General features: G+C 44.2%; 1 protein-coding gene across 4 annotated transcripts in view; it reads left to right on the forward strand.

Moving 5' to 3' along the window:
• The window catches only part of LOC108264155 (rho GTPase-activating protein 42), a 74,768-nt gene that overhangs the window by 28,008 nt on the left and 20,260 nt on the right, over positions 1-26,500 (forward strand). For all 4 annotated transcript variants that reach the window (XR_008393829.1, XM_053677760.1, XM_053677761.1 and 1 more), the window contains exons 4-10: positions 3,146-3,217; positions 17,491-17,592; positions 17,877-17,987; positions 19,842-19,946; positions 21,730-21,859; positions 23,057-23,157; positions 24,107-24,216. Coding sequence is in view for 3 of the 4 variants with exons in the window: in XM_053677760.1 (XP_053533735.1) it covers positions 3,146-3,217; positions 17,491-17,592; positions 17,877-17,987; positions 19,842-19,946; positions 21,730-21,859; positions 23,057-23,157; positions 24,107-24,216 (731 nt within the window). In the remaining variant the exon portion in view is untranslated. The remainder of the gene's footprint in view (positions 1-3,145; positions 3,218-17,490; positions 17,593-17,876; positions 17,988-19,841; positions 19,947-21,729; positions 21,860-23,056; positions 23,158-24,106; positions 24,217-26,500) is intronic.

A 26,500-nucleotide genomic window follows, 5' to 3' on the forward strand; every position in this document is an offset into this window, starting at 1 on the left:
CTTCTGAGAACGACAACAATTACAGACCACAGCGTCATCAACTCTTCTCCAAGAACCTTCACAGGTTTGAGGAAGAGAAAACATCTCAGTGTTGTGTAAGTGTGGCTTATAACAACACAAACACGTATCAATCACCGTGTGTGTGTGTGTGTGTGTGTGTGTGTGAGAGAGAGAGAGAGAGAGCGAGAGAGAGACTCTGCACCAATGTGTGCAGATGTTTCCTCTTTCTTCTACCTCTTTCCTCTTTTCTGGTTCCAGTTCTAGTCCCAGGTTTCTGCTGGGATCCGATCACAGTCTGCTGTCTGGAAGCTGAAGGCTGAGTGAGACGTCTGCACTATGGTTCTGTTCCTCAGTGTGTTTTGTTGTTTTGTCGCATATCATTTAATTACGTCAGTGTTTCCGTCTTAATCTCCTTTACTCTTTTATTTCGGCGGCGTCCGCCCCCAACCGTGCCATGTTTGCTGTTCCAGGTGATGAGGTTCTGGTTCTGGTTCTGATGCAGAGTTCTGGACAGGTTGTATGTAATGTTTGTGATCGAATCCTGTGATGTATTTAATGTCATAAACATGCGATGTTAACTGGCTTGACCCGGATCTTTCACCTGAACACTGAACGTGAATATTCACCGGTCTGAGTAACAGGGAAGGCCAGTATTCCGAGCTCGGATACGTGAGAACTATAACTCTATCCCTATCCTGCGTTTTCACCCGCAGGAGTGATTGTTTTCGGGTTGTGCGTCCATGTGCCCGGTGAGATTCTTGTTAGCGCGAGATCTCGAGTGCGAGAAGCTGAATGTTTGTAGGATTTATTGGGAAGTATCATCAGTATCATCATAACCAGCGGATAAACTGATTAGATTCTGAAATTGATCCAAACAGGCTCAAGGTCACAGGAAGGTCAAATGTCTGAAATAGTTTTTCCTCGCTGTTTCTGGTGTACAGTTTAGTAATAAGAAGGACGAGCACTGTCGGCGATGGAGGCGTCGTCCACGCCGTCCACGCCGTCCACGCTGTCGGTGTCGAGTTCCACTCGTTTATTCAGTGTAATAACAGTGAAGTTCTCAGCAGGCTCGTATTCACTCAGATGCTGATTCCTGCACTTTCTTTGTTTCTGCTGCTCTGTGGTTCTGCTCCATACATCTGTTTTCTCTCACAGCATGCGTTTGACATTACGCTGTGTATTCTTCACCACAATATGGCTGGATGAAGGCAGCGTTTCTGTGCAAGCTGAGCTGAGAATGTAGTGTAAAGCGAGTTCCTACAACAGCCTCGAGTTCTGATCAGGGCGTTAATAAGGAGAGCAGTGATGCTGTAGAATACTGTAAATATAATCACGGTGACGGAAACGTCTGTGTTTCAGACCTTCTGATGGGTGAAAAAGGTCGAGGTTCATCACACGAAGGGTTACACTACACATCACTGTATATGCAGTACAGTGCACTCGGTGCACGGTGTAGTACATACAGGTTCAAGGCGTGATGTGAGAAGGTCAGGAATTGTTTACACTCAATATCGAATAGAGACAAAACTCCTGATAAATATATTACAGATCAAAACATCAGTCCCACGCTAATCACAAAGCTCCAAACATAGAAACAGCTTCAGCATTAAACACATATTCCCAGAACACACACACACACACACACACACACTGACTAAAAAAAGATATCTACTGAAATCACAACATTTTGAATTACATTTAATAACACAATCATTTCTAAAGACATTAAAGTTGAAATGCCGGAGTGTTTTTAAACCTGTGATAATCACACAGTAATTACAGAACTGTAGAATATCGCCCATTTACAATATAAGCAGGAAATATATTAGGTTAGCTTTACATTTAGATTAGACCCCCCCCTCCCCACGTCAGATCAGAGACGCTCGGCCCCGCCCCTTTTCCTAAAATGCAGCTGAAACGCAGGGTGTGGGCTGAAATGTATAAACGGCTCCTTTAAGAATAAAATCTGATCAATTCTTTGTATTAAATGAAAGCTCTGAGCAGCCGTAAGCAGCTGAGCATAAAACACTCCGGAATCTTCTGGAGCTTCTGGGCTTAAGGTGTGGATTCTTTAGGGAAAGTTGCTTACAGGAAAGATAATGAAAAGCCGGAGATGTTCTTTCACGCTGAACGAATCTTTTTGGTCTGATGCCTTGAAAATAGTATCAGTTTCAGAAGTTGTAGGCAGAAGCGCAGTGAAGAACATTCCGGCTGATCTCAGGTGATTTAAATCTGTCGCAGTGTGTGTGTGTCTGTGTGTGTGTGTGTGTGTGTGTGTGTGAGAGCAGCGACGCTGATGTTTGGCGACACGGCAGAGAAAAGCTACAGCGTGTGAAATCAGCCTTTCTGTCATCTCCTGTAATGAAATACGTCCACGCCTCTGCTTCACCAATCAGATTCCACTCTTCACACCTGGCCTTCATGCCTCCATCTCACAAAACACACAGAAATACAATAAATATATAGAAGTGAAGCGAGACTGTGTGTGAAGTTCGGCTCATAAATCATTCCAATTATCTTCATCGTTCTTCATCATTCTGTAATAATACTGAAACTCACTGAGACCTTTTAATGTAGAGAATCAGACATGTCTGATATATTTGTAATTATCTTCATCCTGGACATGCGTCGAGTGTTTACATTTTAATGTGTGTGTGTGTGTGTGTGTGTGTGTGTGTGTGTGTGTGTGTGTATGCGTGTATATATTTCTGTCTCTTTAATGATGAGCTGGAGAGATGTGTGGGTTCAGAAATGACCTGGTGTTAAGTTCAGGGTTGTTTCATGAGACTCGTATTTCTCGCAGCTCTCGCAGCTCTCGCAACGTTTTACAGGTCGTATAAAACACACCTCCATTTTCTCATTTCTCTTTATTGTTCAGTTTCATGACTTCAGAATTACTTCACATTTTCTTTTTTATCAGTCAGCAGTGCAGAGAGCCGTGTTCTGCTCCACGGCTCGTGTTAAGTGAATATTGATGAAGGAAGCGGAATGTCTTTAGCGCCGGTGGTGTGAGGGATCGAACCCAAACCCACCGGGCCGTGATGAAATATGAAGTCAGGCTGCAGATTTTCACAGTTTAACCGTGCATGTTAAAGCACTCGGCTCTCTGTTAAGATTAAACATGACTTTTATGATTGATTTTTAGATCCAGAACGCTGACGATGTGCTCATCACACCTTTGGAGAAATTCCGTACGGAGCAGATCGGAGCGGCTAAAGTGAGTAAAACATGCATTTAGACTCATAAAGCTGAACATGTGCTACATGCAGAATTCTGTTTAAATACCACAACAAACCTCCTTAAAGGAGCAGCGTGTAATGTTAAAATCATGTAAAGCGCCCCCTGCTGGCTGAACTGCAACACTATTTATGAAGCACAGATTCACAATGTACAGTTCATTGTTAACTTTATCGGATAACTAGAACAGAGAAATATCTTTATTGTTGTGACTTCTCTCCGTTATTTAAACTGTAAACCACGCTGCTGCTGAGTTCTGGATTGTGATTGGTCAGAAGGTGGGGATGAGTTCTGGATTGTGATTGGTCAGAAGGTGGGGATGAGTTCTGGATTGTGATTGGTCAGAAGGTGGGGATTAGTTCTCTATAACAGCGGCTCTGACAGTAGCGCAGGTTTATATTAATGCACTCGCTCTAATACCTCATCGTTTCTATAGTAACGGCTCGTTCACAGGGGCGTGTACAACGCACACGCCACTGATAATAAATGCGTTAAAAACGTGTGTAACACTGATACGGTGAAGTTTTCTGTAAGGAGATGTTTGTGTAACGTGTAAGGAAGGAGTCTCCAGTGTCAGCGCTGTGTAACAGCTGTAACTTTAATCTTTCTGTGAATTTGATCCCGAGTCTGAAACGGATCGGATGTTAAACATTGTAAAGTTTCATTCTAATAAAATCCTGCTGCAGTAATTAAAGTGAACTGGATTCTTCACACCGTGTTCACACTGACCTGCTCTGCACAACTGACCTGCTCTGCACAACTGACCTGCTCCACACAACTGACCTGCTCCACACAACTGACCTACACAACTGACCTACACAACTGACCTGCTCTACACAACTGACCTACACAACTGACCTGCTCTACACAACTGACCTACACAACTGACCTACACAACTGACCTACACAACTGACCTGCTCTACACAACTGACCTACACAACTGACCTGCTCCACACAACTGACCTGCTCCACACAACTGACCTACACAACTGACCTACACAACTGACCTGCTCTACACAACTGCCCTACACAACTGACCTGCTCCACACAACTGACCTACACAACTGACCTGCTCTACACAACTGACCTACACAACTGACCTGCTCCACACAACTGACCTACACAACTGACCTACACAACTGACCTGCTCTACACAACTGACCTACACAACTGACCTACACAACTGACCTGCTCCACACAACTGACCTACACAACTGACCTACTCCACACAACTGACCTGCTCTACACAACTGACCTACACAACTGACCTGTTCTACACAACTGACCTGTTCTACACAACTGACCTGTTCTACACACCACAGGGAAGACACTCGTGTTCAGACGTGGACCTCAGTAGTGTTACAGATCTTTAATACACATGATGAAGGTTCAGCAGAAACTCAGTTAAACTCGCAGGAAGGAAACACTGTAATGTGTGTGTGTGTGTGTGTGTGTGTGTGTGTGTGTGTGTGTGTGTGTGTGTGGTAGCCGACACGCTGCAGTGGCTGAGCTGTATTATTTTGCCTTTTATGGTATTTTGTGGGTGTGGCTAAATGTGAATCAGCTGTGGCGTGAACACACTCTTTATGGCTGACTGACGTGTGGGAGTGACGTGTGGGACTGACGTGTGGGACTGACGTGTGGGACTGACGTGTGGGACTGACGTGTATCTGCATACGCTGAAAGAAACTTTACTGAAAGATTGATCAATTATAAGAGAGAACAGGAGAATTTTCATTTGTTTTTGTTTTTTGTTGTGTGTGAGCGCTTGATGCTTCAGGGAGAAGTAAAGGTGAGCTGTGAATGATGTTAGCAGGTGTTCCTCCTGGCCCGGGAGTGAAGGTCTGTGATCAGAACTCGGGAGTCTCTGCCCGGAGATGTAGAGCAGCGTTATTGTAGTTATGTTAATATTTTAGCAGGGTTGAAGGTGTCGGACCGACACGCCCACAGTTCTACTCTGAATTATTTCCCTTCTCTCCACGCAGGAAGGTGTTTAAATGAGATGAAGAGAGAAAGTGGGAGATGATAAATTCTGCTGTGCGAAGCTCCGCAAGTCAGATTATAGATTTTTTTTTCTCTACTGACTCAAAAACGCTAAGACTTTAAGATAAAACAAAAAAAGTTTGGGGTGTGTGTGTGTGTGTGTGTGTGTGTGTGTGTGTGTGTTTGCCTGCAGCGTATGTGGGAGGATGAAGCTGTGTGATGATTCTCATGTAAGGTGGCATCTCTCTCATCCTTTCCTGCTCAAGGCCTCAGCATGCTGTGTGTTTACGTGTGTGTGTGTGTGTGTGTGTGTGTGTGTGTGTGTGTGTGTGTGTGTGTATGTGTGTGTGTCAGGTATCTTCAGATCTCAGGCTGCCCATAGGAGAGTTTTTCAAACAGAGCCTGATCGGAGCAGGAGGCAGGAGGTTCTCCGAGGTTCTCCTGCTGCGTGCCTCGCTTTCAAACAGTCAAACTGACATTAAAGAAACTCAGAGTTTAAAAACAACACTGAGATCTTCACATTTTAATCCAGGATGGAAATACAAATACGAGTTCTCCAGACGTAGGAGCACTGCATATTTCAGTAAATAATCAGAAATCCGTTTGTGCTCATAAACATTTATTTGTTGCTTTTGTGTTTTCATAAAACCCCGTGTTCAGGAATCTTCATGCCGTGATCTGCAGCCACACTCTGGGATTTTATTTGATATATTTATAGATTTTATATTCATTATTCTATATGCATTGGTTGAATGGTTTGAAGGACGGCTGCAGATGCAGTGAGGTGTTTAACCAGCGTGATTAATGCGACACGGTGTAGTAAATATTCCACCGGCTCAGAGGTTAAGACTGAGCACAAGGACGTGAAGGTCACGCTCCATAACGTCTCTGTTCCAGGAGGCTGGATTACAGCAGATCCTGAACAAGCTGGAACATCCTGTATGAAGAAAAGAATTTCACTCTTCTGGACTGTGATTGGTCAGAAGTGGGGATTAGTTTTCTATTACAGCAGCTCTATGCGCTCGTTAATACGTTATCGTTTCTATAGTAACGACTCGTTCACAGGGGCGTGTACAGCGCACGCTCCACTGATGATAAACAGAAACAAAATCGTTTAAATGTGAAGTTTTTTTCAAAGTAAGGAGATGTTTATGTAACGTATGGAAGGAGTCTCCAGTGTCAGCGCTGTGTAACAGTCAGAGGTGAAGCTGTGACTTTAAGTTTTCAACATCTTCATCACAGAGGAGTTTACACTTCTCTACTGTTTCTATGGTAACACAACACGCTGCGATTTTGCCTTATTAACGTGAAGAAAGAATAGAGAGAGAGAATAGAGAGAGAGAATAGAGAGAGAGAATAGAGAGAGAGAATAGAGAGAGTATAAAGAGCGAGCGGGAATAGGGAGAGGGAATAGAGAGAGTATAAAGAGCGAGAGAGAGAATAGAGAGGGAATAGAGAGCTAGGGAATAGAGAGCGAGAGAATAGAGAGCGAGAGGGAATAGAGAGAGGGAATAGAGAGAGGGAATAGAGAGCGAGAGAGAGGGAATAGAGAGCGAGAGAGAGGGAATAGAGAGCGAGAGTAGAGAGTGAGAGAGAGATAATAGAGAGAGGGATGGTGAGGGAGAGAGTGTTCCTAGCTGCTATAATGTAAGTGAGAACAGGAACTAATTTGTGTCCTGAACATTAAATGTAACTATAAAGGGATAAAAGTATGTCGTGTCGTCCTGTGATACATTAATAATAGTAATGTGGGTGAGTCGTTGTGGTGTAAGAGGAATAAAACACTCAGGGACACGCTGTTAGAGGAAAATAATCATCTTCAGGGAGGTAACAGTGACTCTCTCCACCCCGGGTGATTATTTTACTAGAACAGTACCACACACACACACACACACACACACACACACACAGAGACAGAGTGTTTATTACTAACATGAAGGCATTTAGTCTCCTTTCATATGAAACAATCCTCAGGATGATACGATGAGATTTACAGCTTTATTAATATTCATAATGAAGGAAGGTGATTGGGATTTGGTCGGACGCGGTGTAAATAATAATGAGTTGTGTGTGAAGGTCAGATGAAGGTGGTGAGTTGATTCTGAGGCGTCTGAGAAGTAAATATCAGTGACACACTACACTACTGTAATCTGAAACATTCATATTTAGGATTAAATGCTGATAATAAATGGCCTCCTCATCATTGTTTCAGGGTAAGCAGAGAGTTTTATTGGGTTTTTACGATGCAGATTGTCTCTCAGCCGCTTTATAGACATCATCAGTGCCGTAAACCGGAGAGGACGAACCGGGACGACAGGAGGAGAGAAACTGCTTTATACTGCAGATAAACAGGAACAGTCATGTGATCTGAGTGTCCAACATTTCACAGAAATTACACAAGCAGTAGTGTGTTCAGTAACAGCTGCTGGTCATCAGATGTGATCAGATGTGATCAGATGTGATCAGATGTGATCAGATGTTTGGGCTAAATTATTATATTAGTATTGTGATAATGGAACTGATAGAGTTTTATATATCTGGAGTTCTTACTGATGAGTAATGAGGATCAGATGTTTAAATACATAATCCTACACTGACATCACATCCTGTTTCCTCTGAAAATCACACACACACACACACACACACACACATACACACACACATACATACACACACTCACACATACACACATACTCACACATACACACATACACTCTCTCTCTCACACACACACACATATACACACATACACTCTCTCTCTCACACACACACACACTCTCTCTCTCTCACACACACACTGGACTTCATGCTTCATGTTGTGTTTCCTCTGAAAACTTGCACTTCTGTCCTTTTATGTAATTTGTGCTCTGATTGGACTGTGTCTGTGCACGTGTGTGTGCGCGCGCGTGTCTGTGCACGTGTGTGTGCGCGCGCGCACGTGTGTGTGTGTGTGTGTGTGTGTGTGTGTGTGTGTGTGAGTGTGTTTAGTCTCCTTTTACTTTCTCTTCTCCCCCAAATGCATTCTGGGTAAAAGTATGAAGAGTAAGCACCGTCCTCGGTGGCGTTGATCAGACCCGTGACTGTATCTCACCTGCTCCTTCTCACTCACTGCTGATGACGTGTTACTGATGTGTGTGAAAAATATCAGAGTAAATGGAGATCAGATCTAGGGGGCGTGTCCTTCTGTGTAATCACCTGACACAACTGTCACTGATTGGCTGCATGAATCTACAGTCTGGGTGAGAAAGAATCAGCCCCAGCCTCGCGTCTCGCTTCTTCACACCATCCTGTGTGTTTTTATCACCACCTGTTGGTGGTGCTGTTGCGCTCGCGTCTACAAAAATACTAAATGATTCACTTTAAAAGATTTAACAGCAGATAATCTGAAGTGGAGCCGAAAATAAAACCTTGTACTGGTGTTTGAAAGTCAGGGGGCGGGGCTTAGCCCTGCTAACACATTTACACCAGATGTTCCTGCTTTTTGTCTTCATTTATGTGATTTAGAGCAAAATTCAACCTCGAGAACGTTTGCACACTGCCTGTGATGGCGTATGATGATGTTCTGAACTTCTAACCCTGCTGATGTTCAGTAATTACCTCAGTATAAGGGTTTAATACGGACGTGTGCTGAGTGTCGTGTTCTGTAGCTGTAGAACATTTTGGAGGATTTAGAGCTTAATGTCAGATAAAACGGTTCCCCGCTGCTGCAGTGTCTTTCATGTCAAACACCGTGAGGAGCCCGGGGCAGGCCGTGTGTGTGTGTGTGTGTGTGTGTGTGTGTGTGTGTGTGTGTGTGTGTGTGTGTGTGTGTGTGTGTGAATTGAGACCTTGACTGTAATAAACAGTGTCAGCAGAGCTGCACACCTCCGTGGAGAGGAACGTGGTGAAGTCTGTGAGACCTTCACACAGAGGAACTCAGGATCCAGACGAGACATCGTGTTGAAGAAATCAGATTTTATCATCTGCGTGGTTTATAAAATAAAATAAATGATGAAATGATGCTGTTTCAGGGAGTTACACGTTTTCAGTCCCGCTGAAACGAGGAACCGTGTAAGAGTCTCTGCTCAGTTCCTCACTGGGTTTCCACTGAATTACTTTCAGTTTTCATCACATCATTAAAGGTGCAGGTGCTGAGCTCCAGGAGGAGCGCGCTGAGGAACCGCTCATCAGTCTTGTGTGTAAATAAAGCAGGCAGTAAAGGTTATAATAAATGAGATGAAGGGTGAGAGGAGATGCTGTACGGTACGTGTGAGGAACGTGTTAAGGCGTGTGACTGTCCTGTGTTTCTGAGACTAAATGTAAGAGCTGAATGTGTTGATGTTTACGTCTCAGTCGAGGAGTTCAGAACTCGCAGCTATAAAAATATTAATGCACATCAGAGCGTGTCTTTATTTCAGGATAATTAGTGTCTGTGAAGTTAATTAGCATGTATGAACGACATCTTTTGACATTGTGTGTGCGTGTGTGTGCGTGTGTGTGTGTGTGTGTGTGTGTGTGTGTGTGTGTGTGTGTGTGTGTGTGTGTGGGGCCCTTCATGCTTTCTCTTGATGATTTCTGTCTCTGTGACTCGCTCTGTTTGAGTCGAGTGGAAATAGATTCACACCACATCACAGAGAGCTTCATCCTCATCACCCTCTTCATCCTCATCACCCTCTTCACCCTCATCACCCTCTTCATCCTCATCACCCTCTTCATCCTCATCACCCTCTTCATCCTCATCACCCTCTTCACCCTCATCACCCTCTTCATCCTCATCATCCTCTTCATCCTCATCACCCTCTTCACCCTCATCACCCTCTTCATCCTCATCACCCTCTTCACCCTCTTCATCCTCATCACCCTCTTCATCCTCATCACCCTCTTCATCCTCATCACCCTCATCACCCTCTTCATCCTCATCATCCTCATCACCCTCTTCATCCTCATCACCCTCTTCATCCTCATCATCCTCATCACCCTCTTCATCCTCATCATCCTCATCACCCTCTTCATCCTCATCACCCTCTTCACCCTCATCACCCTCTTCATCCTCATCACCCTCTTCATCCTCATCACCCTCTTCACCCTCATCACCCTCTTCATCCTCATCACCCTCTTCACCCTCTTCATCCTCATCACCCTCTTCATCCTCATCACCCTCATCACCCTCTTCACCCTCATCACCCTCTTCACCCTCATCACCCTCTTCATCCTCATCACCCTCTTCATCCTCATCACCCTCTTCACCCTCTTCATCCTCATCACCCTCTTCATCCTCATCACCCTCTTCACCCTCTTCACCCTCTTCATCCTCATCACCCTCTTCACCCTCATCATCCTCATCACCCTCTTCATCCTCATCACCCTCTTCACCCTCTTCACCCTCATCATCCTCATCACCCTCTTCACCCTCATCACCCTCTTCATCCTCATCACCCTCTTCACCCTCTTCATTCTCATCACCCTCTTCATCCTCATCACCCTCTTCATCCTCATCACCCTCTTCACCCTCATCATCCTCATCACCCTCTTCATCCTCATCACCCTCTTCATCCTCATCATCCTCATCACCCTCTTCATCCTCATCACCCTCTTCATCCTCATCACCCTCTTCACCCTCTTCACCCTCATCATCCTCATCACCCTCTTCACCCTCATCACCCTCTTCATCCTCATCATCCTCATCACCCTCTTCATCCTCATCACCCTCTTCATCCTCATCACCCTCTTCATCCTCATCACCCTCTTCACCCTCATCATCCTCATCACCCTCTTCACCCTCTTCATCCTCATCATCCTCATCACCCTCTTCATCCTCATCACCCTCTTCACCCTCTTCACCCTCTTCATCCTCATCACCCTCTTCATCCTCATCATCCTCATCACCCTCTTCATCCTCATCACCCTCTTCATCCTCATCACCCTCTTCATCCTCATCACCCTCTTCACCCTCATCACCCTCTTCATCCTCATCACCCTCTTCACCCTCTTCATCCTCATCACCCTCTTCATCCTCATCACCCTCTTCATCCTCATCACCCTCATCACCCTCTTCACCCTCATCACCCTCTTCATCCTCATCACCCTCTTCATCCTCATCATCCTCATCACCCTCTTCATCCTCATCACCCTCTTCACCCTCTTCACCCTCTTCATCCTCATCACCCTCTTCATCCTCATCATCCTCATCACCCTCTTCATCCTCATCACCCTCTTCATCCTCATCACCCTCTTCATCCTCATCACCCTCTTCACCCTCATCACCCTCTTCATCCTCATCACCCTCTTCACCCTCTTCATCCTCATCACCCTCTTCATCCTCATCACCCTCATCACCCTCTTCACCCTCATCACCCTCTTCATCCTCATCACCCTCTTCATCCTCATCACCCTCTTCACCCTCTTCATCCTCATCACCCTCTTCACCCTCATCATCCTCATCACCCTCTTCATCCTCATCATCCTCTTCATCCTCATCACCCTCATCACCCTCATCACCCTCTTCATCCTCATCACCCTCTTCACCCTCTTCATCCTCATCACCCTCTTCATCCTCATCACCCTCTTCATCCTCATCACCCTCTTCACCCTCATCACCCTCTTCATCCTCTTCACCCTCTTCATCCTCATCACCCTCTTCATCCTCATCACCCTCTTCACCCTCTTCACCCTCTTCATCCTCATCACCCTCTTCACCCTCATCATCCTCATCACCCTCTTCATCCTCATCACCCTCTTCACCCTCTTCACCCTCATCATCCTCATCACCCTCTTCACCCTCATCACCCTCTTCATCCTCATCACCCTCTTCACCCTCTTCATCCTCATCACCCTCTTCATCCTCATCATCCTCATCACCCTCTTCACCCTCATCATCCTCATCACCCTCTTCATCCTCAACATCCTCATCACCCTCATCACCCTCTTCACCCTCTTCACCCTCTTCACCCTCATCATCCTCATCACCCACTTCACCCTCTTCATCCTCATCACCCTCTTCATCCTCATCATCCTCATCACCCTCTTCACCCTCATCATCCTCATCACCCTCTTCATCCTCTTCACCCTCTTCACCCTCTTCACCCTCATCATCCTCTTCACCCTCTTCACCCTCTTCACCCTCATCATCCTCATCACCCTCTTCATCCTCATCACCCTCTTCACCCTCTTCACCCTCATCATCCTCATCACCCTCTTCACCCTCTTCACCCTCATCATCCTCATCACCCTCTTCACCCTCATCACCCTCTTCACCCTCATCACCCTCTTCATCCTCATCACCCTCTTCATCCTCATCATCCTCATCACCCTCTTCATCCTCATCACCCTCTTCACCCTCATCATCCTCATCACCCTCTTCATCCTCATCACCCTCTTCATCCTCATCATCCTCATCACCCTCTTCATCCTCATCACCCTCTTCATCCTCATCATCCTCATCACCCTCTTCATCCTCATCACCCTCTTCATCCTCATCACCCTCTTCACCCTCTTCATCCTCATCACCCTCTTCACCCTCTTCATCCTCATCACCCTCTTCACCCTCATCATCCTCATCACCCTCTTCATCCTCATCACCCTCTTCATCCTCATCATCCTCATCACCCTCTTCATCCTCATCACCCTCTTCATCCTCATCACCCTCTTCATCCTCATCATCCTCATCACCCTCTTCATCCTCATCACCCTCTTCATCCTCATCACCCTCTTCACCCTCATCACCCTCTTCATCCTCATCACCCTCTTCACCCTCTTCATCCTCATCACCCTCTTCATCCTCATCACCCTCTTCATCCTCTTCATCCTCATCACCCTCTTCATCCTCATCACCCTCTTCACCCTCTTCATCCTCATCACCCTCTTCACCCTCATCATCCTCATCACCCTCTTCATCCTCATCACCCTCTTCATCCTCATCACCCTCATCATCCTCATCACCCTCATCACCCTCTTCATCCTCATCACCCTCTTCACCCTCTTCATCCTCATCACCCTCATCACCCTCTTCATCCTCATCACCCTCTTCACCCTCATCACCCTCTTCATCCTCTTCACCCTCTTCATCCTCATCACCCTCTTCATCCTCATCACCCTCTTCACCCTCTTCATCCTCTTCACCCTCTTCACCCTCATCATCCTCATCACCCTCTTCATCCTCATCACCCTCTTCACCCTCTTCACCCTCATCATCCTCATCACCCTCTTCACCCTCATCATCCTCATCACCCTCTTCATCCTCATCACCCTCTTCATCCTCATCATCCTCATCACCCTCTTCATCCTCATCACCCTCTTCATCCTCATCACCCTCTTCACCCTCTTCACCCTCATCATCCTCATCACCCTCTTCACCCTCATCACCCTCTTCATCCTCATCATCCTCATCACCCTCTTCATCCTCATCACCCTCTTCATCCTCATCACCCTCTTCACCCTCTTCATCCTCATCACCCTCTTCACCCTCTTCATCCTCATCACCCTCTTCACCCTCATCATCCTCATCACCCTCTTCATCCTCATCACCCTCTTCACCCTCTTCATCCTCATCACCCTCTTCACCCTCTTCATCCTCATCACCCTCTTCACCCTCTTCATCCTCATCACCCTCTTCACCCTCATCATCCTCATCACCCTCTTCATCCTCATCACCCTCATCATCCTCATCACCCTCTTCATCCTCAACATCCTCTTCATCCTCATCACCCTCTTCATCCTCATCATCCTCATCATCCTCATCACCCTCTTCATCCTCATCACCCTCTTCATCCTCATCACCCTCTTCATCCTCATCACCCTCTTCACCCTCTTCATCCTCATCACCCTCTTCACCCTCTTCATCCTCATCACCCTCTTCACCCTCATCATCCTCATCACCCTCTTCATCCTCATCACCCTCTTCACCCTCTTCATCCTCATCACCCTCTTCACCCTCTTCATCCTCATCACCCTCTTCACCCTCTTCATCCTCATCACCCTCTTCACCCTCATCATCCTCATCACCCTCTTCATCCTCATCACCCTCATCATCCTCATCACCCTCTTCATCCTCATCATCCTCATCATCCTCATCACCCTCTTCATCCTCATCACCCTCTTCATCCTCATCACCCTCTTCATCCTCATCACCCTCTTCACCCTCTTCATCATATTAAACAGCTCCACTGTCTTTTACAACAAGAAACAAAATTTAGAAGTGAGATTTCTGAGAAACTGATCATTGATGAGTCATCAATGATTCATCTCTCTCATTAAAGCTGTGTGTGTACTGCTCTCAGCCAATCAGAACACACCATACTGCTCCCAACCAATCAGAACACTGTACTGCTCTCAGCCAATCAGAACACACCATACTACTCCCAGCCAATCAGAACACACCATACTGCTCTCAGCCAATCAGAACACACCATACTGCTCTCAGCCAATCAGAACACACCATACTGCTCTCAATAAAAATTGGTTATAAATTAAACTGTATGCTAATTAATTAATTAAAATCTTGTGCAGCTCAGATGTTCAGACTTACTTCAGTAACCATCTCTTGGACTTTGTGTATATATATGTATGTATGTATGTTTACGTGTGTGTGTGTGTGTGTGTGTCTGTTTCCGTGTGTGTGTGAGCTCGACTGATATTTTTTTTTATTTCTTCACTTTATTCTTTAGCTCCTTCCCCTCAGGCGCTCCTGAGAATACCCACGGTTGTGTTTTTATCTGTGTGTGCGTGTGTGTGTGTGTGTGTTGAGATGCAGCACAGAAACCCGCTGCAGGATTATGTATTGATTCTGATTGTTCTCCAGCTGTGTGAGTTTCTGCTGCTTGTTCAGGTGTAATGTTTAACGAGGAAACATCAACGAGTCTTCGGTTCATCTCAGGCTTCGTGTGAGAGAAAACAGACAACTGATCTATAATAACAATAATAATAATAATAAAATTATAATAATTATTATTATTATATAGTAAAAAATCCTTCTTCTAAAGAAGATAAACTATATTAAACTATATTTTAGATGTAAAATGTTCCACTTCTTTATTTTCCTGCTTCGTGTTTAATTTACGCTTCGCTCTCTCTGCTGCTCTTAAGCAGTTTCTTATAAAACTGCAATTACATCACTTTGCAAAGCCTTCTGGGTAAATTCTGCAGTGATGAGAGCGGTGATGACTGTGTGGTGTCCAACATGTCTGAACTTCACTCAGGTTAATAATCTGTGTGAAGCCGCGGTGTGAGGGAATGCGAATGTTGGTGTTGCTCTTCACCGTTTATTCCGATTCAGCTCTCCGGAGCTTCGCCTTTTATAGGTGTTTGTGGGCGTGGCTAAATGTAAATCAGCTGTGCCATGAATGTGTGTGGTAATGTAAACTAATTGCTGTTTATCAACTCAACAAACTTGATATGAACAAAATCAGAGCAAAGTCTTTGTTCCATTTGGCCACAAAAGCATTTACACACACCTTTACTGAAAGATCAGTAAATAAGATCAGATAAGACTTTCAGATATTCATCCTGGACGGAAATTTCCGAATGAGACGGTATTTGTGTGAGCAGCGAATAAAACCCCTTCACATGATTCAGAATGTCCTTTTTCTAAACGAGAGATGGAGATCATGTGGGATTAAAAGTGTATCACGTTTATTTCTGCTTTTTATCCTGAGGTTAAAACTCAGTCACTCTCTCTGTGTTCAGTGATGCGTCGTGATGTCCCACAGGCTGTTTTTTTTTTTAAAGAGCACCGATTATGGATTTGAAACGTGTCTAATTTTGTGGTAAAGCTCTCATACAATAGATATACATGCATCCGAGGTCAAAAAACCCTTTAACGTGCTCCTCATTTAACCTGCAGCGTTACTAACCCCCCCCCCCCCCCCCCCCCCCCGTGTCACAAACGACTCGTTAAATGATCCGATCTAAAGGATTCATTCTAAACTCCTCCTTTCAGAGAGCATACTCTGCTCTGATTGGTCAGACATCCCAGTCTGTTGTGATTGGTCTACCGCTGTCAGCGTGTTTCAAAAAGGAAACGCCCACCACCGTAACGAGTTTCAGCGAGCAGGCGATGAAGATTGGAGGCGGGGCTTTTTGTTAAGAACCTACGTAGGTTAGTGCAGGAAGTAAAGTCTGGAATCACTAACGACTCGTTTCAGCTGTTCAGAATCGGTTCCTTCTTTTAGGAGTCGATAACTCCGTTTGGTGTTCGCTTGAATTATTTAAACTCTGCAGACGTTTTCATTCACAAACAGCTCCGTATTTAACACACTGCATGAAGGGTAATATCTGTGAAACCATAATAGGGGCACTTTAAATTACGTCAGAGAATCCCAGATGGCTTCGTATGAACCACATGTGCTCACTACATGGTGTATAACCTAATGCTGTGTTCGAGTCTACTCTGCAGGGGCAGCTGGCCAGAGGTGGGGTTTGACCTCATGACCTTCTGATCAGTCACAGAGCACAGTGTACTTTGCTTTAATCATTAAACGTGAAATATGTTCGCCGTCATGTTGTGCGACAGTGTACCCTGGGATGACATCACACGGTATCACCTGAAATCAGATGTTGGTACCACAGCATGTGGAGCGGATACAGTGTTCTACACAGATACCATCAGGAGGAGCACTATTCATTCTGTCAGAGCAGAGCAGGGTTTGTGTAAAAAGGAACACTGGTGAAGAAGATACCTTTTTCTCTCTCTCTCTCTCTCTCTCTGTCTCTCTGTCTCTCTCTCTCTCTCTCTCTCTCTCTGTCTCTCTGTCTCTCTTTCTCTCTCTCTGTCTCTCTGTCTCTCTCTCTCTTTCTCTCTCTCTCTCTCTCTCTCTCTTTCTCTCTCTCTCTCTCTCTCTCTCTCTTTCTCTCTCTCTCTCTCTCTCTTTCTCTCTCTCTCTCTCTCTCTCTCTCTCTCTCTCTTTCTCTCTCTCTCTCTCTCTCTTTCTCTCTCACTCACTCTCTTGCTCTCTCTCTCTCTCTCACTCACTCTCTTGCTCTCTGTCTCTAGCCAGATGTTCCTCTGTGATGGATTAGTACAGAATCACAGGGCCACCTAGAGGTCGGTCTGAAACATTACAGCTTAAATCTGGTGCATTTACTCTGTTGCATGTGTTTGGTGATGTTAGAGTTATATGAGTTTGGAGATGTTGGAGTTAGGGATGTTTGCAGGTATAGCAAAGAATCCTGAATCCCACAATGCACTGCAGTCAGTTACTGGAAGTCTCCAGTCCTCACACATCAGTCCTGTGTCTTGAGGCAGGAAATCAGAAAGTCAGGTCATTTTTGTTTGTTTGTTTGTTCACTTGTGATAGGAAGGAAAGAAGAAGTTCATTAAAGAGAGTGAGAAGTACTACTCATCCCTGGAGAAACATCTCAACCTGTCTTCAAAGAAGAAGGAGTCCTCGCTCCAGGAGGTGAGTCATAGGAACATTCAGGCTGTGACCTTCTGTTCCTGACTGGTATTTTTATAAACCAGGACCCGGAGCGTGTTAAAGAGCATTGTACTGGTTCTGGGTGTGAGGTCGGACTTCAGGAATCCAATGTTTCAATGATTAACCTCTGTGATGAGTTCCTCCTGGAGGAACTGGTTGGGAACATGATTCTGAACCAGAATCAGAGATGTAACCATTAACCACAGCTCAAACATGTGTGTGTATGTGTGTGTGTTCCAGGTTAATGATATATTTTGGTTTTACAGGCTGATGCTCAGATCGATAAAGAGAGGCTGCTGTTCTATGACGCCTCACTCGAGTATGTCTTCAAAATCCAGGAGGTGCAGGAGAAGAAGAAGTTTGAGTTTGTTGAGCCGGTAAGATTTTTGGCTGCGCTTCATTCTGACGTGCTCATCACTGTGCTCATCACTGTCTCATCACTGTGCTCATCACTGTCTCATCACTGTGCTCATCACTGTGCTCATCACTGTGCTCATCACTGTGCTCATCACTGTGAGCACCGAGGAGTGCACTGCAGTGGCATGTGTTTCTAAACTAAAGTCAAATCAGAGTCTCAGTCAGAAAATCTCCACACCGGCTTCCTCCAGCGCTGTGATGATGAGGTCCAGCTCTGAGGTCCCTTCAGGAATTCTGACTTAAAGTGGATGTAAATTTAAGAGGTTTTTGTGTGTGTGTGTGTGTGTGTGTGTGTGTGTGTGTGTGTGTGTGTGTGTGTGTGTGTGTGTGTGTGAGAGAGAGACAGAGTGTGTGTGTGTGAGCGCGCGTCTGAGTGTGAGTGTGTGTGTGTATGTGTGTATGTGTGTAGTGAAATAGTAGTTTCATTGTGTTTAATCATGTTTATCCTCATCATGTGTTAACATGGCGAGTGTGTTGTTATTACGAAAGGGAGGAAGTGCTGGTGTTCCTGAGGGAAAAGACCAGACGTGATTATGAGCTGTATTTATTCCAGAAGCTCCCACAGTAAATGATACACACTGTATATAAGTTAATTATGCATGTTTCTGGAGTTTGGTGTGTGTGTGTGTGTGTGTGTGTGAGCTCCACTGGGATCCATAATAATGCAGAGTAGTCAATTAACACCACTTCTGTGTGAGAAAGCTTGGAGAAAACTTTATAAAAACGTCCTGTGTGTACGGAGAAGAAGAGAAAAGAGCTGCAGGCAAAAATAAACTTCACATTTAACTCCGACATGATGGAGAAATCTGCAGCCTCCGTCTCTGTGGAGAACTACTGCGCAGTATTTAAGGCTATATTTAGTGTGTGTGTGAGTGTGTGTGTGTGTGTGTGAGTGTGTGTGTGAGTGTGTGTGTGTGAGTGTGTGTGTGAGTGTGTGTGTGTGAGTGTGTGTGTGTGTGTGTGAGTGAGTGTGTGTGTGAGTGTGTGTGTGAGTGTGTGTGTATGTGAGTGTGTGTGTGAGTGTGAGTGTATATGTGTGAGTTGTGTGTGTTTGTGTGAGAGAGAGTGTGTGTTGTGAGTGTGTGTTGTGAGTGTGTGTTGTGTATATGTGTGTGTTGTGTGTGTGTGTTGTGCATGTGTGTATATGTGTGAGTTGTGTGTGTGTGTATGTGTGAGAGAGAGTGAGTGTGTGTGTATGTGTGTATATGTGTGAGTTGTGTGTGTTTGTGTGAGAGAGAGTGTGTGTTGTGTGTGTGTTGTGAGTGTGTGTTAGTGTGTGTTGTGTATATGTGTGAGTTGTGTGTGTGTTTGTGTGAGAGGTTGTGTGTGTGTATTGTGAGTGTGTGTGTTGTGTATGTGTGAGAGAGAGTGAGTGTGTGTTGTGTATATGTGTGAGAGAATGTGTGTGTGTGTGTGTGTGTTTTGAGTGTGTGTGTGTTGTGTATATTTGTGAGTTGTGTGTGTTTGTGTGAGAGTGAGTGTGTGTGTTGTGTGTCTATAGTGAGTGTGTGTGTTGTGTATGTGTGTATATGTGTGAGAGAGTGTGTGTGTGTGTGTGTGTGTGTGTGTGTGTGTGTGTGTGTGTGTGTGTGTGCAGTGGAGTAACACAGGCGGTTAAACAGTGACACGTTCCAGCAGTATGAGTTTAAAACCCCGTGAAGCTCAGAGTTTATCACAAGAACATCAGACTCCTTACTTACACAACACACACACACACACACAACAATCACACTCGTACTCTCTCACACATATACACACATAACCAACACACACACACAACACTCACACACGCATTCTGTTGTTGTTTGTTGCAGCTCCTGGCTTTCCTGCATGGTTTATTTACTTTCTACCATCAGGGATATGAACTGGCTCAAGACTTCGAACCTTATAAACAGCAGCTCCAGTTCAACCTGCAGAATGTAAGTGTGCGTGTGAGTGCGTGTGAGTGCGTGTGAGTGCGTGTGAGTGCGTGTGAGTGCGTGTGAGTGCGTGTGAGTGCGTGTGAGTGCGTGTGAGTGCGTGTGAGTGCGTGTGAGTGCGTGTTTTCTCTACCGTATTCTATGTATCTCAATTAATACACTTTCTTTTTAAGCTCAAACAATCTCGATGCAATCTCTAATGAGTCCTGAAGTGAGCCACTGTCTGTCTCTCTGTCTGTCTCTCTGTCTGTCTCTCTGTCTGTCTCTCTGTCTGTCTGTCAATCTGTCTCACTGTCTCTATTAATGTCTTTCCCTCTGTCTCTGTTCCTCTATCTCTGTTTGTTTCTTTCTCTGTCTGTCTCTCTACCTGTCTCTCTGTCTGTCTCTCTGTCTGTCTCTCTACCTGTCTCTCTCTCTCCCTTTGAATTTCTAATGATTCCGGAAATGAACCCGAGGCTCTAAAAACCTGCTCATTGTGTTTTTGAGCCATTTTCAGGTTTACGCTAATCGTTCTTTTTGACGTGTTTCATGGTTTTGCTAATTATCTTTCAATGCTTTTTTTTTTAAAGCACAGCTTTTGTGCAGCTCACCGATTTCTACAATACCTTTACAAAAACACGATAAATTACTGAGAGGAAATTACAGACATTTCCACTCCATAAAGCACAGAGTGACTTCAGAAATAGAAAAGGCGTGATGTTGGGAGAGAGCTGTGGAGAAGAGATCAGAGTGCAGTAAGAAAATCTCCCTTCCTGTTCCTCACCTTGTTCTTTTTACATCAGAAGGAACATTTCTAATCTAAATCCAAGTCTCCAGTGATTTATCACGGTGCTGGAAGAGCTTAAACATTCAGTAATTCATCTACAGTCACATGATGCTGTAATGATCACAGAGCTGCAGGAAGAGTTCAGAGTTTCATCAACATTGATATCATCACTACACCCAGTGACAGCCGAAATCCTATCAAAACTATACAACTGTGTAACTGTATAACTTTATAACTATACAACTGTGTAACTGTATAACTATATAACTATATAACTATATAACTATATACAGAGAAATAAAAATAACATCAAACCGCCATTAATATTAATGAGACGAGACGCATTAAAACATTACAACAGTAATAATCTAATAAAATTATGTCTGACTGTATGTCTGTCTGTCTGACTGTGTATCTGTCTGACTGTGTGTCTGTCTGTCTGACTGTCTGTCTGTCTGACTGTGTGTCTGTGTGTCTGACTGTATGTCTGTCTGTCTGACTGTGTATCTGTCTGACTGTGTATCTGTCTGTCTGTCTGACTGACTGTGTATCAGTCTGTCTGACTGTGTATCTGTCTGTCTGACTGTCTGTCTGTCTGTCTGATTGCGTATCTGTCTCTGTCTGACTGTGTATCTGTCTGACTGTGTGTCTGTCTGTCTGTCTGTCTGTCTGTCTGACTGTGTGTCTGTCTGTCTGTCTGAATGTGTGTCTGTCTGTCTGTCTGAATGTGTGTCTGTCTGTCTGTCTGACTGTGTATCTGTCTGACTGTGTATCTGTCTGACTGTGTATCTGTCTGTCTGTCTGACTGTGTGTCTGTCTGTCTATCTGAATGTGTGTCTGTCTTTCTGTCTGTCTGACTGTGTATCTGTCTGACTGTCGGACTGTGTGTCCATTCAATGTTTTTCTGCCATAGATTAAATAAAAATGCAGCTCTAACCTGACAGCTTTCTGTCACATGCCTCTGTGTGTGTGTGTGTGTGTGTGTGTGTGTGTGTGTGTGTGTGTGTGTGTGTTTAGACTCGGAACAACTTTCTGAGCACTAAGCAGGAGGTGGAGAAACTGATGAACAGAGTGAGATCTGCAGATCAGGACCAGAAACCACCGGGACAGTGGACCATGGAGGGCTACCTGTACATCCAGGAAAAACGTACCCGTCTCTCTCTCTCTATCTGTCTCTCTCTCTCGCTGTCTGTCTTTCTCTCTATCTGTCTATCTCTCCCTGTCTGTCTGTCTCTCTCTCTGTCTGTCTCTCTCTCTATCTGTCTCTCTCTCTCTCTTTCTGTCTCTCTCTCTCTCTCTGTCTGTCTGTCTCTCTTTCTGTCTGTCTGTCTCTCTTTCTGTCTGTCTCCCCACTTTTGGTTTGTTCATATTAATAGACAGATATATCATTAGAAGAGTGAGCTCAGGCTTCAGCAGAGCTGTGTTCTGGTTGATGAAGTTTCTCTTCGCTGGTCTTTGATATTCATCCTTTCATCTTCTGTACGATGCTCTCAGCTCCTCATTTTAACTTTCAAACAGCAGAGAAAATGCAAAAACATGAGCTTTGTCTGAGGAGTTAATCAGTGGTGTGTGTGTGAGAGAGAAAGATGGAGAGAGGGAAGAGGAATGCTGCCCCCTGCTGGTAGTACTGCTGCCTTTCTGTCTTAGTCACACCTTACTGGACACTTCAGCTGTTACTTATGAAAACAATGCTCTAACTTTTTAAAGAGTCTTTACGTCACCTGATGGTGTGTGTTTTGCATCCCACAAAGTGATAGATTTCTTTACTTAACCCTGAATTTCTTTATAGTTCAATATAATCATTATTTTGTGGGATGAGTGAGAACAGGAGATTTTATACTTAATATACTTTTTTTTATCAAGATTTCCAAAAAGCCTCATTGTGTAATGGATACGAGTAAAAAAAGAAAAACAAAGTTCCTCTGGATGCACCAACAAAGACGACTGAACACAGCCTCAGAAAGGTTAAATGTGGAACCTCTTAGAGTTTTCAGTTTTCACGGGAACCCTTAACGTTTCTATGTTGAACCCGACAGCAGCGAGTTTTCCAAGTGAAATATTTAGGAAGCTACATATAAAGAACCCGAAAGGAACCCAGAAAAATGTAAGTGTGCAGTTTGTAGTGAAATAATTTTCTCATTCTTTATTATTCACTTGAATGACAGGAGTATTCCCACTTCACGCCTGGTATTCCCAGGTTCGTCACCCTGACCCGGATAAAGTTCTTACTGAAGATGAAGGAGTGAATGAATGAACTTACTCTGAGAACTTCAGAGAATCTGAGCTAAAATACCAGCTGTGTGTGAGAGAAGAGAGAATAAACACTTTATATCTGGTGTTTCAGGACCTTTGGGCTGTGCCTGGACACGACATTACTGCACTTATGATAAAGCGAGTAATACCTTCACCGTGACCAACACCGAGACCAAGACCACCAACAAACAGGTGCCGAGATTTCAGGGAGATTATGAGGAGGTTATGAGGAGGTTATGAGGAGGTTATGGGGAGGTTATGGGGAGGTTATGGGGAGGTTATGGGGAGGTTATGAGGAGGTTATGGGGTGATTTTGAGGAGGTTATGTGGAGGTTATGTGGAGGTTATGGGGAGGTTATGGGGAGGTTATGTGGACGTTATGGGGAGATTTTGAGGAGGTTATGGGGAGGTTATGAAGAGGTTATGAGGAGGTTATGGGGAGATTTTGAGGAGGTTATGGGGAGATTTTGAGGAGGTTATGGGGAGGTTATGAGGAGGTTATGGGGACGTTATGGGGAGATTTTGAGGAGGTTATGGGGATGTTATGGGGAGGTTATGAGGAGGTTATGGGGAGGTTATGGTGTGTCATGTTGGGTCATTTTATATTATCTGAAACATCACTCTGTGTTTATATCACAAAGATGATGTTCAGGTCGCACAATAAATTCTTTGACTATTAAATCATTAAATCACTCCACTGGGACTTTACCTCTCTTCACAGAGCAGTTCAGGAGAAATAAACTATAAGTGCAAAATTATGAATAAGAATTAAACTCAACTCAAATAGTCTCAATAAAAGAATAAATACATCTCTCAGGTGAAACTGTACGGGAATTAATTTTCTTCTTTTAAAAGTTTTAAAATACTTTACTTTGTAACTGTGAGATTTTTAACCTCTAATTATAATAATTAACCTGTTACATTAAACTGCACAAGACTGCTGATCAGATTCAGTGCAACAGAAACACTGAGTCTATAAATATATACATTTATAAATATATAGATGTATAAATATATACCGTAGATGTATGAATATAAAGGCGTATGAATATATAGACGTATGAATATATAGACGTATGAATATATAAAGACGGGTGATGAGTGGCTCTCTCCGTGTTCCTCTGGTGTATCTGTGGTGTAGACTGAGCTGGTGTTAAATCCTCCTGAAGTGTTCAAGCTGAAGTCCTGCATCAGGAGAAAAACAAACTCCATCGATAAACGCTTCTGCTTCGACGTGGAGGTGATGGAGAGGTGAACACACACACACACACACACACACACACACACACACACACACACACACACACGCACTCTCATACTGCTATACACACATACTGCTATACACACAAACACACACACACACACGCACTCTCATACTGCTATACACACACACACACACACACACGCACACACACACGCACTCTCATACTGCTATACACACATACTGCTATACACACACACACACACACACACACACACACACACTCTCATACTGCTATACACACATACTGCTATACACACACACACAAACACACACACACACGCACTCTCATACTGCTACACACACACTCTCATACTGCTACACACACACACAAACACACACTCTCATACTGCTATACACACACACACACACACTCTCATACTGCTACACACACACACACACACACTCTCATACTGCTATACACACACACACACACACACACTCTCATACTGCTATACACACACACACACTGTCATACTGACACACACACACACACTCTCATACTGCTATACACACACACACACACACACACACACTCATACTGCTATACAACATACTGCTATACACACACACACACACACACAAACATTCTCATACTGCTATACACACACGCTCAGTGTGTTGTTTGTGTTGTGTTGTTTGTGTTGTGTTGTGTGTGTGTGTGTGTGTGTGTGTGTGTGTGTGTGTGTGTGTCCATCACGGTTGATGATGTACACAAGGTGGAGACGAGGATAAGAACCGAGAATAAAGTGAAGTTTATAAATAAACTGAAGAGCATGATTAGAGACGTCCTGTAACCCGAACCCGCGGTTCTGCACTACACGTCTCCTGGTTCTGTCTCTGCAGCTCTACACACTTCCTGCTGTTTCCTCTCTTATTAAATATCGTACTTTAGTTCAGCTTTAATTTATTCATCATCAGCTAATACAACCCCAATTCCAAAAAAGTTGGGACGCTGTGTAAAATGTCAATAGAACAGAACGCAGTGATCTGTGAATCTCATAAAGCCGTATGTTATTCACAATGGGACACAGAAAACATATCAAATGTTTAAACTGAGGAAATGAACCGTTTTAAGGAAAAAATAAGTAATTTTGAGTTCGATGGCAGCAACACGTCCCAAAAAAGTTGGGACAGGGGAAACAAACGACTGGAAATGTAAGTGTGAGTAAAAAGAAACAGCTGGAGGTTGATTGGGAACAGGGCAGTAACGTGATTGGGTATAAAAAGAGGATCTTAGAGAGGCGGAGTCTTTCAGAAGTAAAGATGGGATGGAATCTGGATGGAAGCAGATGCACATTCCAGAGGCACTAATGCACCCCATACCATCCAAGATAATAATATAATAAGTTATTATTTTATTATAATAGCACGTCCCCAAGTGTTTTATTCCTCTTATTATTTATTAAAGAACATGTGATACTTTTTATCCGTTTATAGTTACATTTAATTTTGGTTAAACAGTGAGTTCCTGTTGTCACTTACATTATAGCAGCTATAAACACTCATTCCCTCACCACCCCTCTCTCTATTCCCTCTCTTTATTCCCTCTCTCTTTATTCTCTCTCTCTATTCCCTCTCTCTATTCCCTCTCTCTATTCCCTCTCTTTATTCCCTCTCTCTATTCCCTCTCTTTATTCTCTCTCTATTCCCTCTCTTTATTCCCTCTCTTTATTCCCTCTCTCTCTCTTCTCTCTCTCTATTCTCTCTCTATTCCCTCACCATCCCTCTCTCTATTCCCTCTCTCTATTCCCTCTCTCTATTCCCTCACCATCCCTCTCTCTATTCCCTCTCTCTATTCCCTCTCTCTATTCCCTCTCTCTATTCTCTCTTTATTCCCTCTCTCCATTCCCTCTCTCTATTCCCTCTCTCTATTCCCTCTCTCTATTCTCTCTCTCTGTTCTCTCTCTCTATTCTCTCTCTCTATTCCCTCTCTCTATTCTCTCTCTCTGTTCTCTCTCTCTATTCTCTCTCTCTATTCCCTCTCTCTATTCTCTCTCTCTATTCTCTCTCTCTATTCTCTCTCTCTATTCCCTCTCTCTATTCTCTCTCTTTATTCCCTCTCTCTTTATTCTCTCTCTCTATTCCCTCTCTCTATTCCCTCTCTCTCTATTCTCTCTCTCTATTCCCTCTCTCTATTCCCTCTCTCTATTCCCTCTCTCTCTATTCCCTCTCTCTATTCCCTCTCTCTCTATTCCCTCTCTCTATTCCCTCTCTCTATTCCCTCTCTCTTTATTCCCTCTCTCTATTCTCTCTCTATATTTTCTCTCAAAG

The sequence above is a fragment of the Ictalurus punctatus genome, chromosome 4 (genome assembly GCF_001660625.3).
Source record: "Ictalurus punctatus breed USDA103 chromosome 4, Coco_2.0, whole genome shotgun sequence".
Lineage (NCBI taxonomy): Eukaryota > Metazoa > Chordata > Actinopteri > Siluriformes > Ictaluridae > Ictalurus > Ictalurus punctatus.